This window comes from Dendropsophus ebraccatus, chromosome 4 (genome assembly GCF_027789765.1).
Source record: "Dendropsophus ebraccatus isolate aDenEbr1 chromosome 4, aDenEbr1.pat, whole genome shotgun sequence".
Lineage (NCBI taxonomy): Eukaryota > Metazoa > Chordata > Amphibia > Anura > Hylidae > Dendropsophus > Dendropsophus ebraccatus.
In genome coordinates this window covers 135,804,001-135,817,940 of record NC_091457.1, presented here as the reverse complement: position 1 = coordinate 135,817,940, position 13,940 = coordinate 135,804,001, and the positions used below count along the sequence as shown (strand labels likewise).

General features: G+C 43.7%; 1 protein-coding gene across 1 annotated transcript; it reads left to right on the top strand.

Moving 5' to 3' along the window:
- Positions 1-1,831: 1,831 nt before the first annotated feature.
- On the top strand, positions 1,832-11,978 carry RAB43 (RAB43, member RAS oncogene family). Its single transcript, XM_069967104.1, has 3 exons — positions 1,832-2,137; positions 5,341-5,524; positions 10,946-11,978. The coding sequence occupies exons 1-3, from the start codon at positions 1,946-1,948 to the stop codon at positions 11,197-11,199; spliced, it is 630 nt and encodes a 209-aa protein (XP_069823205.1). The 5' UTR covers positions 1,832-1,945; the 3' UTR covers positions 11,200-11,978.
- The last annotated feature ends 1,962 nt before the right edge of the window (positions 11,979-13,940 follow it).

The following is a 13,940-nucleotide window of genomic DNA, read 5'->3' as shown; positions in this document are numbered from 1 at the left end:
ACACCACATGCTGATTGCTATACTGTACAGTACCACATATTCAGCTGTTTCTAAATCTTTGTTTCATTTTTTTTACATGTTATTCAGAATAAAAATCATTATTTTGAGGGTGTGGAACAAATTGTCTGCATCTCAGTGATTTCTTATGGGAAGTTGTTTCAGTTTAAGAATGGATTTGGATTACAAGCACGGTCCCGGAACAAATTATTCTCGTAATCCAAGGCACCACTATATATATATATATATATATATATATATATATATATATATATATATACACATATATATATGTCACCTCCCCAGGAAGCCTGTCAAGGCGAAACGTGCGTTGGGGTCTGAGATGTCCACTATTTACATGCCACAGCTAGCAATTATAGTGCAATATTCTCTTTATATATATGGTGGTAACTGCTATTCAGCTATGTACTGTATACTCTTATTCTCTTATATTGTTGACCATTTGGGAATTGTCATTTGTTTAGTAAGCACTATATGCACTTTATTCATATCATTTGTATAGATGGATATTTGGTATATACATGCTGGCTGTTATATTTCATGTACTGATTATTTATATGTGGATAAGGAGGACCTGGCATCTGTGCGCACTTTTGTTGTTTTCGGGGTATGGTGGGTCACCGCCCCTCCCCACACTTATAGGAACTTTTTCTTTTTATGGACAATGGCAGAACCATCAGCAAATAAAGCACTTGTTACCTCTCGTGTCACCCCCCAGTCCTCCTGGTCTGTAAGCTCGTACAAGCAGGTCTCACTCCTTCTGTATCTTTATTTATTTTAATTATTTAATTGTAATGTGTAAATGTAACCCGTGTGTGTGTGTGTGTGTGTGTATATATAAGAAAAATATTTTTTTAAAAAGTGCAGAATCTGTTGGCACCATACAAATAATATTTATTAATATAAAAATTCAAAAAATAAAGATGGCTTCTAAACTCAACAAAACACAACATACATTAAACAGCTTTGCATTTATTTTTATTTAGGAATGGCAAGTAATATTTTTTTCTGTGGAAGTGGTGTATTATCTACATCTATTTTCCAAACAGGAAATAATACGGATAGCTACATGTAAGTGTGTATTAGCTACAATATATTTTAAACAGGCAATTTTTAAGAACAGCTGCATGCAAGAGGAACCCATCGAACCTTCTGACCTCCAGCTGTTGCAAAACTACAATCCCCATTGGTGTATCTTCCGCATTGTAATTTGGACAGGCATAACAACGGGCAGCTTTGTACAAGTGGTGTATTAGCTACAATATATTCCAAACAGGCAATAATAAGGACCGCTATGTGCAAGTGGTGTATGTGCCGCATAATAATCCGGACAGGCATAGCCATGGGCAGCTATGTGCAACTGGTGTATGTGCCGCATAATAATCGGACAGGCATAGCCACGGGCAGCTATGTGCAAGTGGTGTATGTGAAGCATAATAATCCGGACAGGCACAGCCACGGGCAGCTATGTGCAAGTGGTGTATGTGCATCATAATAATCCGGACAGGCACAGCCATGGGCAGCTATGTGCAAGTGGTGTATGTGCCGCATAATAATCGGACAGGCATAGCCACGGGCAGCTATGTGCAAGTGGTGTATGTGAAGCATAATAATCCGGACAGGCACAGCCACGGGCAGCTATGTGCAAGTGGTGTATGTGCATCATAATAATCCGGACAGGCACAGCCATGGGCAGCTATGTGCAAGTGGTGTATGTGCAGCATAATAATCGGACAGGCATAGCCACGGGCAGCTATGTGCAAGTGGTGTATTAGTTGCAGTGTAAGCAGAGCCCGGTGCAACCAATGGGCAGCCCCCGGGTCCTGTGCACTCAGAAAGCTCCTGCAGTTCCGCGTTGTCAGATCCGCGGCTCGCTCGCACCACGTCACGGGCAGCAGGAGAAGGTCTCGGTTCCCGGGACCCCGGCATGTCCGCTCCACTAGACTCGGACGACGCTTATGATTTCCTGTTTAAGATCGTTCTGATCGGAGATGCCGGGGTGGGCAAGACGTGCGTGGTGCAGCGCTTCAAGAGCGGGGTGTTCGTGGAGCGGCAGGGGAACACCATCGGGGTGGACTTCACCATGAAGACGCTGGAGATTCAAGGGAAACGGGTGAAAGTAAGAACTAATAAGCTGCTATGGGGGAGCAGCCACTACAGCAGATGGGGAGAGGAGTTGTAGGACCACAAGTCCCAGGTGTTTACTTTATTGTTCAGAGATGTAAGAGAGTTGATGAGTATTCCATAGTGTATAGTGTTGACATGATCCCTATTAGGCTGTGTTCACACTGCTTTGTTGTGTTCTTAACATGCGTTTTGTTTTGAAAAGAGGGCAGCCAGTAATCTTTCCTCCTGATCATTGCTCTGATGACATCATTGATTCATCAGTGACATCATACTACATCTGTGAGGTGTCCCATATGGATCAGTGAACAGCATCATAGGACTGATGATACATATTGGAAATCTGTGCAGTACCCAAGGTCTTTGTTCACTGTCCCAAGTGCTGCCTCACTTCACCAACACCCCCCCCCCCATTGTTTTCTTCTAAGGTGTCAGGTGATCCCTCAGGCTGGCCATGGACAATAGCCTAGAAGAGGCTGACAGATGGATGATGGAATGGATAGAAACATATGGATGTGATCATCCTATTATATTACTTTACCGAAAGAGTAGTAGATGCTTGGATCAGACTCCTAGCAGATGTGGTTGGTAAAACACATGGGATGACTTCATTTTTATTGTATGTATAACTTTGCAACCAATGTTTGTTCATTGATCCAATGCATCGAAAGTGAACCTTGAAGATAGTTTATATTACAGTGTACAGGTACCTGTCTCCATGGTAACAGACTACAAACAAACAGCTATGCACTTGATCCAGAAAGTAACATGTGATGCAGTTTTTTAGTTGATCCAAGATCTTGCTGTAGAATCAACCTTAAGGGTGCGTTCACACCTACAGGATCCGCAGCAGATTTGATGCTGTGTTCAGTTATTTAAATGAAATCTGCTGCGGATCCGCAGCAGAAAATAAGCTGCGGATCCGGTGAACGTACCCTTATAGTTTAATGTCTTCTTAGTCAAGGGTAAGACATCTTTTTTAAAACAAGGCTATGTGGAACCTGCCCTGGTTAACTGTAATTGGTTCTCTGACGTGAGTGCCCCCTTGTGGTAGAGGCAGGCAGAATCTGATTATCTAGCTTCCTCACCATATATTAAAGGGGTTATCCAGCGCTACAAAAACATGGCCACTTTCCCCCTACTGTTGACTCCAGTTTGGGTGGGGTTTTGAAACTCAGTTCCATTGACGTAAATGGAGCTTAATTGCAAACCGCACCTGAACTGGAGACAACAGTAGGGGGGAAAAGTGGCCATGTTTTTGTAGCGCTGGATAACCCCTTTAAAGGAAGACCTCTATAAGCACTTTATGCTAAACCAACACAAGCATTATTTTAAATGAGGAAACCTTTGAAATAATAGGGGTCCAAGGATCTCCCTGGGTCACAATCAGAAGAGGTGCCCCTAGTTTAGGGATAGGGGATAATTAGTTGGTGGGGATCCACTCACCACCAAGCTCTTCTAGTATCCCAGGGTGTCAGATTTACAACCAATTGATTATCACACAGCTTTTCTCGAAAACGGAATTGCTTATGTGCCTGTATAACCTAGTAGATTTTCTGTTCAGGAGTTTAGGAAAGCTGAGAACTCGTCCAGAATACAATTGTAATACTAAGGTGTATCCAGAAGTTTACAATTCCTGGTGTGTAAACGTAATATCTGTGTCCTAGTCTCGGTCCCTTCCTATGGACGGATGTACCCGGCTGGCCCTTAGTTTGTGTGGTTGTAGCCGTGTGTTATGAGGTGGAGGCCTTTGTCCGTGCTCAGCAGCGTGTGATGTGGCCGGCTCTTGGAGCTGACTTCCTGTTGTGACACTGCAGTTTTGCTGATGACTGGGCCCTCATGACAGGTGCTATTACAATTCAGATGTTCACTTGTCTATTATTCTGCCTGAAGTAAGAAGCTCACGTGATAAGGAAACTGAAAGCTAAATGTAGATAGAATCATTGTGTTATATATTAATAGAAAAAAAAAGCATCAACAAGCTCCATTCATTTCAAAACCACAACCAGACTGAGGACAGGAGATGTGCTGTTTCTAGAAGAAAGCGGCCATGTTTTTTTAAGCTTGGGAAAACCCATTTAGGCCACATTCTCACATATCAAGGAGTGCATTCATCCGAAACCACACGGCCATGTTCTCACCAATAGATTCACAACATTGCTGATCAGTCCCGACACCAACTCACGGTTATTGGTGACAGCTTTGGGCGCGGTTTCACTGCTTACGCTACTAGGTATGTCGGAGTGTGGCCTTAAGGGGTTTTCCACCTTGAACAACCCCTACTTAAAAGGATACATTGACAGTTGATCACTAAGTGTACAGTTATGTTTCCACACATTTCTGTCTTACAGGTGAAACTACACCCCCATTTCCTCTCCAGTAGTTGTGTGATGTTACCGGCATTATGGGCTACTGATTAAGAAATGCGGGTGTGGTCTCGACCTACGAATGTGGAAACATAGCCTAAAAACTCTGCTGGGACCTGTAGTCCTTGAGAAGATAAGTTTTCAGTTTTCCTGTAGCGCCACCACAGGTGAGATAAGGCATTACACAAAGCCTGCTCACATCATGGATTGTTTGTGTAAAGTAGGATGGGACAGGCCAGCTTAATCTATAGAGTTATAACATCTAACTGGTTTCGGGGCTGTGAAGTCAGAGTCGGAGCTGTGGCTTACCGACTCCACAGCCCTGGTTACAACAACTGGACGTTGTGTGGTCCCCTTGTGTAATGATTATGTAACCTTCTTCCCCATTTCCTGTAACACATAGGCTTATGCCAGTAATGTGTATGTGGGTCACATCACAGGTGCCGCAAACAGTCCGGCCTAATATGCGTTCTCTACGAGGAAACTAACAGATATCTGTGTCTAGATCACATAAATCTTCAAATTCTTCTAGAATGTATTATTATAATGGTTGAATGGTTATGTCGTAGATGATAAAATTTGAAGGGAATTTGTCAGCTTTGAATGATTGACATATATAACTATGTTGAAAGCTCTGTACGCCCATCATGGTAGCTCAGCACTGTTTACCAGCAGAGCAGACATATTAGGACTTTAGCAAAGCAAGCCAATCCGTGATTCACCAGCTGGTGCAGAACTACAGCTCCCAGTATACCCTGGAGTTGGACGCTAAACGAGAGAGGACTAGATAACCTGTGCACTTATAATATGGATTTTTTTTCTTTTCTACCAGCTGCAGATCTGGGACACTGCTGGACAGGAACGCTTTCGAACCATAACGCAGAGTTATTACAGAAGCGCCAATGGTGCCATCATCGCCTACGACATTACCAAGAAGAAGTCATTTGAATCCGTTCCTCGCTGGATAGAGGATGTCAGGAAGTACGCCGGCTCCAACATTGTGCAGCTGCTTATTGGTGCGTTATTTATTTACCCAGAGTCATCAGTCGCTTTATACAAACAGTATATGAAGGAGGAGAGTCCGGCAGGGTTCCTTGTTCCTCTTGTATAACAGCCTCACAGAGTACAAACACCCTTCCCTATGATACAGATATGTGGCTGTCATACAGGACGCAGTGGCTATAGAGGGAGAACATGTCACTTATGTTTTCTAATCTGAGAAACGATCAGATTTCACCTCTGTGTGTTCCAGTGTGATTTTAGGAAACAAGAACTGAAGTCTGATTGGTTTCTCAGACCACAATATACGTCGCACATGAAACCAAAGACTGGATATCTATGTAAATGTCTGAAACTGGAGTGTGATTATTGTATTGTATCCAACATATTATTTAGGTAGCCTTGCCACTGTGGATATTCCAATATAGTGAATAGGGTTAAAAAAAATATAGTACACAAAATAAGAGTGAAACGTTGTTTAAAAAAGACCGAGTGTGCAAAATTCATACATGCCAGCTGAACCCATGTCTGCATGCTCATATCATCACAAGAACGGAGACCAAAAATCTCCACAATCCAGACAGACAATAAACATGAATCAAAGGAGAGGCTATGCAACTACTCATGTGACATTGTAAAATAAAGTCCCTGCAACGCCCCCTAGGGGTGACTGGAAGGCTGTATAGGAGGAGAGATAGGCAGCTGTGATCTTTCCTCTTTATGGGTCATGTGACTACCAGCAACAGTAAATGTATACTAATGCAGATTAAAAACTTAGGAGATTTCAGGTACACGCTGCGAAGACTCATAAGACATGTGCTCCAGAGTGCTGACGTGAAAAGTTGCTGGACGTGTCTAGATCTCAGACCAAAGTGTGTGCAGATAAAAGATGCTTTGTCAGTGCTGACATAACAAGAAGGCCTTGTATGTGTTATCTAATCCTTGTGTCCAGCTACACCTGTCCTTCCCTGGACTATGGAGCGTCTGACCGCTGGTCACATGCATCACCCAGCTGTCACCTATCTATAGGCTGTGCGCTATCTTCAGCACTGATATATAGCACCTAGACATTGTTCTGTCAACACTGCTGCCCATTCAGAAACCTTGTTAAGTAGCAGGTTAGTTATTGACTAAGGGCGGGTTTACACTACGGAATTCTCGCGGACAATGTCCGCGGAATTCCGTCAACTGTCCGCCCGCACATCTGGGCGCCTTTCCGCCGGCCCCATAGACACCATTCTATGGGCCGCCGTATTCCGCTATACGCTGAAAGAAGTGTCATGTCACTTCTTTTAGCGGATCGCGGAATACGCCGGCCCATAGAATGGTGTCTATGGAGCCGGCGGAAAAGCGCGTGCCCGTGCGGGCGGACAGCTGACGGAATTCCGCGGACATTGTCCGTGAGAATTCCGTAGTGTGAACCCGCCCTTATGGTGCGTTTACACAGGCAGATTTATCTGACCAATTTTGGAAGCCAAAGCCAGGAATGGATTTGAAAAGAGGAGAAATCACAATCTTTCCTATATGGCCTGTTCTCTATTTATAGTCTGTTCCTGGTTTTGGCTTCAAAAATCTGTCCGATAAATCTGTCTGTGTAAACGCACCATAACGGTAGACAAGAGAAAGTTGCCCAAGATTTCCCCCCCTTTCTAGAAACAACTAATGTTGATGTATCTGGGCTCATGGGAGATTTATCAAACATGATGTAAAGTGAAACTGGCTCAGTTGCCCCTAGCAACCAATCAGATTCCACCTTTCATTTTCCAAAGAGTCTGTGAGGAATGAAAGGTGGAATCTGATTGGTTGCTAGGGGCAACTAAGCCAGTTTCACTTTACACCATGTTTGATAAATCTCCCCCATAATACTTACTTGCCAATGTGCATGAGCCCCTTAACCCAGTAAAGACTGGACTCATATATGGGTTCTGGAACAGTCTGGATTTTCTAATAAGGCTAAGGCTGCATTCACACGTTCCGTGTTCCTCACGGAACACAGATGTGGAATGCCTGTAACGGACTCTCCCCTGCCCGAGCAGCTTCTTTAATTAGATGCTGGGAGCAGGGAACTATACAGATATGCTGTAATGACATAGCCATAGCGTGGTGCATATCTGTACAGTTCCCCCATTTCCAGCATCTTATAACAGATGCTGCCCGGGCGGGGGAGAGTCTGTTACAGGCATTCCACGTCCGTGTTCCGTGGGGAACATGGAAGGTGTGAATGCAGCCTTAGGCTGGTCATATACCTAATACATTTGATTACTATCACCCTAACACACAGATTTCAGCTAGACCATATGGGGGCCTCTTGACAGATTCAGACAAGAGAAGGATTAGGCTGTCAACATGCCTGATCTTTTTGACTGATCAGGGGATAAGATTCATATGGGTTACCCTGGCCTTCAGTGGTCTGCTTTGTACTGTTGAGGGGTCAATATCTCTTTAAAGATGGGGTAACCTGTTCTTCAGAAGAGATTTTTGTCTTGACTTATTATCCAGGATTAGAAAACATTCTTTCTATTTCCTTGCAAAACCAGTACCACCCCTGTCATCAAGTTGTGTGTGGTATTACAATTCAGCTCCATTCACTTAAATGGAGGATAAGAGTAGTGCTGTGTGTTTAAGAAAGCAGCCATGTTTTTCTAGGCCTGGACAACCCCTTTAAATCCCCAGTCATGTTTTAAGGCTTCTAATCAGTCAAACACTAACCTGAGGAAAAACTACCCCCAAAAGGTGGTGTCAGAGAGCTGCTTTATATATCCTTTACCCAGAACTCTTAGTCGAACACAAATGGCGTGTAAGGGTGGGTTTATATATATCCAGTGGTCCGGCATCCTTATTTTGATGGCAAAAGTGCCTCAGTTGTCTTAGGGTACTATTACAACAACAGATTATCTGACAGGTTTTTGTGAGCCAAAGCCAGGAGTGGATTTGATAAGACGAGGAATCTCAGGCTTTCCTTTATGACCTGTTCTCTGTTTATAGTCCATTCCTGGCTTTGGCTCAAAAAAATCTGTCAGATAATCTTTTGGTGTAATAGTACCCTTAGCCTTTTTTTCATTAAAGGGGTTATCCAGCACTACAAAAACATGGCCATGTTTCCTCCTACTGTTGTCTCCAGTTCAGGTGCGGTTTGCAATTAAGCTCCATTTACTTCAATGGAACTGAAGTTTCAAAACCCCACCCAAACTGGAGACAACAGTAGGGGGGAAGTGGCCATGTTTTTGTAGCGCTGGATAACCCCTTTAACTATTTAAAGGCAGAACACTGCTAAGTGTCTGCCTGCCCGGCATTCCAGTGTCCCAATTGAAGCGCCAGATGCTTTCAACTGTCCCATTCAACTGAGTAGGATTTGTTTAAAGAACTGTTTTCCCTATGGTGTTTCGCTACTACGCCGGAAGGAAATGCTGCATACATGTAAACCTGCCCTAAGTCTACAAATGGTTATCGTTATGATTTTAAGGCTTCTGAGCCCTGCCCGGTGATTTCAGCCCCCTCTTGACTAACTAACTGCAGATTTCTTATGATGCCTGCCTCCTAATGCTTCCGACTGAGATTCTTTGTCTCTTGGAGCCACACAGGATGTAAAGCTGCTGCAATAAACTAAAGATCTCTAGAAGGGAAATGGGGAACCTGCGGCCTCCAACTGTTGCAAAACTGCAATTCCCATCATGCCTGAACAGCTAAATTTAAAGGGGTATTCCAGTAAAAAAAAAACAACCCTTTTCTCTTATCCACAGGATAGTGGAAAAGTAGGAGATCTCGGGGGTCAGACCCCTGTATCAGGCTCTGGCTTCTGTATTACAAATAGAGATGCGGGTATGGCACGTGACCTGAGGCTCTATTCATTCCTATGGAGCCGATGGAAAGAGCAGAGTACTGTGCTTTTTTGGCATACTTGGCTCTTTTCATTAGCTCCATATGAATGAACAGAGCTACGGTCACGCGCTGTACCTTTGACTCTATTCATAAAAGAGCCGTCAGGGCCCGATACGGAGGGCAGGGGGGGGGGGGGGTTTGACGACCCCCTGCAGTCTCCTACTTTTCCCCAGGAAAAGTGAATTTTCCTGGAGTACCCCTTTTTATTGTAAGGCTCCGTTCACATGGACTAAAACTGAATCCCGCCAGCCTCCATGTCATACAGCCAGTCTATGGGAGGCTTGTGTGCCTCCACTCTCCGCTCGGAAGAATTGACATGTCCATTTTTCTCGAGCAGAGGTGCACGAGCCTCCCATAGACTGGCAGTATGACACGGAGGCTGGTGGGATTCTGACAGTTTTACTCCGTGTCTCTTGTAAGTCACGCAGCGTATGCTGATGTAAAGTGGCCTTCAGTTAAGCTACAACAAAGCAACAAAATGTGATACATAGCAACAGTGGCTGCTGGGTAGTGTCTGAGCACAGTATGTACTATACCTGGGGCAGATGGTATAACAATGCAGATCTAATAATGATGTGCACTGACCCTGCTTACATACTGTTAGACTAGGTGTGGGGGTTTCAGTTTGGGGGCGCTCTGTAACAGATTTCATCTATGCACGCTGTATAATTTGTTCTGTCAAATTCAGCTCAATCTACAGAAACCTAACAAAGCCATTGGGATCTCAGGTCGAGGGCAGTGCCGTACAAGTAGTTCATGCCCACATGCACCCTTTAAGAGTTTTTCCTCAGAAAATTTAAGGGTTATTTCAGAGGAAAAAAAGTTTTTCAACAAGCTGGTGTCAAAAAAAGTGATATAGATTTGTATTTTTCTTTTATTTAAATCTCAAGTCTTCCAGTACTTATCAGCTGCTGTGGCGTATTTTTCCCAGTCTTGACACTGTGCTCTCTGCTGCCACCTCTGTCCACCACAGGAACTGTACAGAGCAGGAAAGGTTTTCTATGAGGATTTGCTACTGCTCTGGACAGTTCTTGTCACGGAGAGAGGTGGCAGCAGAGAGCACTGTATCAGACTGAAAAGAATACACCACTTCCTGCAGGACATAAAGCAGCTGATAAGTACTGGAAGACTTGAGATTGTTACAAAGCAGTAAAATAAATATATTGTAACTTTGACACCAGTTGATCTGAATCCTCACCACCCCCACCGGAGTACTCTTTAAGGAATTAGAAACACTGGTCAAGCTAGATAACCTTAAGGTCCATTTACACAGAAAGATTATCTGACGGCTGATTTTTGTTGTTGTTTGTTTTTCAACATGCTGAAAGACAAACCACTGTGATAGTAACGATCTGCTGCCGTTGCTCCGTCAAATAGGAGCGGTGGCAGCAGACTGCTGCTATCCTCTATGGGCTGCCCGGACGATCTAGCGATATCCGGGCAGCTCCCCCTGCACTTACCTGCTCGCTGACAGCGTACCATGTGTCAACTACATACGACTACTTTATCCACCACTGGACATGATCTACAACCCTCACTATCTACACTTTCCCACACAGGAAACAAGTCGGACATGCACGAGGTTCGAGAAGTCCAGCTATCAGAAGCTGAAAATTTGGCCAAACATTATGACATCATCTCTGCTTTTGAAACCTCTGCCAAGGATTCCAGCAACGTGGAAGAAGCTTTTATGAAGATGGCCACTGAGCTGATGATGAGGCACGGCGGGCCAGTCTTCAGTGAAAAGTCCACAGACAGCATAAAACTTGACAGCAAAGACATGGCCGGAGATTCTTGGAGTTGTGCTTGTTGATGACTGCTTTTTTTTTTCTTCTAATATCCATTAGGTAGTTAATTCAGTGAAATTGCCTGCTATTAGTATGACCATAGATTACAGCAGCCGCCTGTGGGGGCGCCAGTTGTCACAAGCTACACCTCCTCTTGGCATTAGTTCTATAAGATTGGCACCACTTCACTCTGCCATATTTGTTTTTCTAAAAAAATTTCTGAGCAGTTTTCTACCCGAAATTGTAAACTATGCAGAAGACAATGGAGCAGCAGGAAAAAGTGGTGGAACTGGTTTCCACATAAGTGAATGATGTAGATTGTTGGTCCAAAGACCTGTGCACTGTAACTTTATATATAAACCACACCAAATGCCTTGTAGTCTATGGGCTGCTCTGAAAGTTCAGAACCCTAGATGACTCTTATACGACACAATGTTTTAAATACCATTAAGTAATTCTTCAACATGGCAGATGACCACCAAATGTACATGTAGGACCACCTGCGCTTTTGCAGATGTTTTTCTAAAACTTGAAAAAAAAAAATCTATTCTTACTTTCCAGACAGACACTTGGAGTCATTCCTGAATTTTTATAACCTTTTTGCTTGGTTGACCTACAGAACATTTCAAGACTGGGAATAATGTGCAATGTTTCAATCGTTTCAAAATACAATCTAACATTTCAGATTTTTTGTTTTTGTTTTTTTACTTATTTCTTAGGAAAGTTTTCCTTGTTTTCTTAAATATTAGATATAAATATATTTATCACCAGCAAAATGATTTTGAAATAAATAATTTTGAACGTATGTGTTTGAGTGTGATCGGTCTCATTGACACTTTTGATGTAGAGAATCCAGGATGAAGGGTTTTAACTTTTTTTGTAGTCTGTGTAGATATTTGATAACATATATGGATATATAATACATTAATGGTGTTAGCATGGGACTTGCCAGGCAGATCAATGACTTTTGGTGAAAAATATACCGAGCAGCAGACGTGCCTACAAAGGCCCTTTAACACAGTGCAAAGAAATCAAAAAAGTTATTCTGAAAATTACAGACCAAGCTTTTCACAGAAAGACCTTGTACATACGATTGTGTTAAACAATCTTAGCATATTCCATTAAATGCTGCATTACAGAGGTATTCTCCCCCCACATGCAGGGAGACTGCCAGACTCCTGTCGCAACACTTTACCTCTTCAGGCCATGTAATACAGCCCTTAGTCCTTTTGTTCTTGATCAGTAATTTAAATGAGCGCCGATCTGCTAGATAGACTCAGTAAACGAGCGCCTATTTCACGGCTCGAATATTGTGCAGAAAGGGCTGTGCATATATAGTTAGCGATGTCTATGCAGCCCTTGCTTTAAAAGTGTAAAATAATGTATATACTTTACCTCCACAGTGTATTCCTGACTTTTGCCCGCAGCTGCTGCGGAAGTTGTGACTTGGCCAGTGATAGGCTGAGCAGCCTGTTGCTTCAGAGACCGGCTCTGAAAAGCCAGGAAGACACTGGAGCGTGGAGAGGTAATGTATATACTTATTTTTTTTACGCATTCATCAGCTGTCTGCCATGCATTGCTATCGCACATACATTCAATGCAAACTCCATTCAGGTTCCACACAACCAGATTCTGATCAAGACAACTCCAAGCAATCCTATATCAGATCATGTCCTTTTACTGATAATATAGTTATTATTGCACTGTAGAAACAGAACACTAAATAGTTAACACTGCAGTAAAATTGGTTTGTTTGGGAACAAAACCTAAAGATTCTCTATGTATAATGTATGGGTATTAGTGCTTTTAATCCAAGATCTGTCCAGGTGATGCAGTTATTGTCCTAAAAAAACAACAACTTTTAAACTTGCAGCCCTGTGTCAAACTGCTGTGTCCTAGAGTATCTGTGCCCTAACTTTGCACCACCCCTCGGTCTCTCCTCCCCACCCTCTTCATCATTAGGAATGCCACTGGCAGGATTTTCCTATTTCTCTGCAGTGAACACTGCACAGGTGCCTTAACGATCCAGCCCATGTGCCGTGTTCTCACAGCTAATTAATACCTTCCTGGGGAATTCCTAATGATGAAGGGGGCGGGGAGGACGGACAGAGGTTGTGACAGCGGGGGGGGGGGGGGGGGGCGCAGATTGTGGCGGGGGGGTGGGGGTTTGGGCTTGGCGGCGGCGCGGATGAGCGGGGGCTGGGCGGCCGGACTATCGCGCGACAACTGTTTACACGGAACGATCTGCAATTTTTTTCCGATCAACGATTTGATGACATGTTGAAAGATCAAAATGAACGATTTCTCGTTCGTCTTGTGCTCGTTCGCTGCGTTTACACGTACGATTATCGTTCGAATTCGATCGTTATTGCGCAAATTTGCACGTTACGTGTAAACGCAGCATAATGCAGACACTCTAGGCCATGCCAGTTTGACACAGGGTTGCAAGTTTAAAAAACTGCATCACCTGCCAAACGGACCCCAGGACAGATATTGGATTAAAAGCAGCTATCTGAAGGTACAAGTGGTTTGGGGTGGGCAGATTCTGGGTACAGAGTTGCTTTAAAGGGGTAATGCGGCGCTAAACAATTATTTACTAAATAACACACATTACAAAGTTATACAACTTTGTAATGTATGTTATGTTAGTGAATGGCCCCCTTCCCCTGCTCAGCCGCGATTGGCTGAGCACAGTTATGCTCAGCCAATCGCGGCTGAGCAGTGGATGAAGTGGCAGAGGGCGGCCGGCACGAGGGACGGTCAGAGT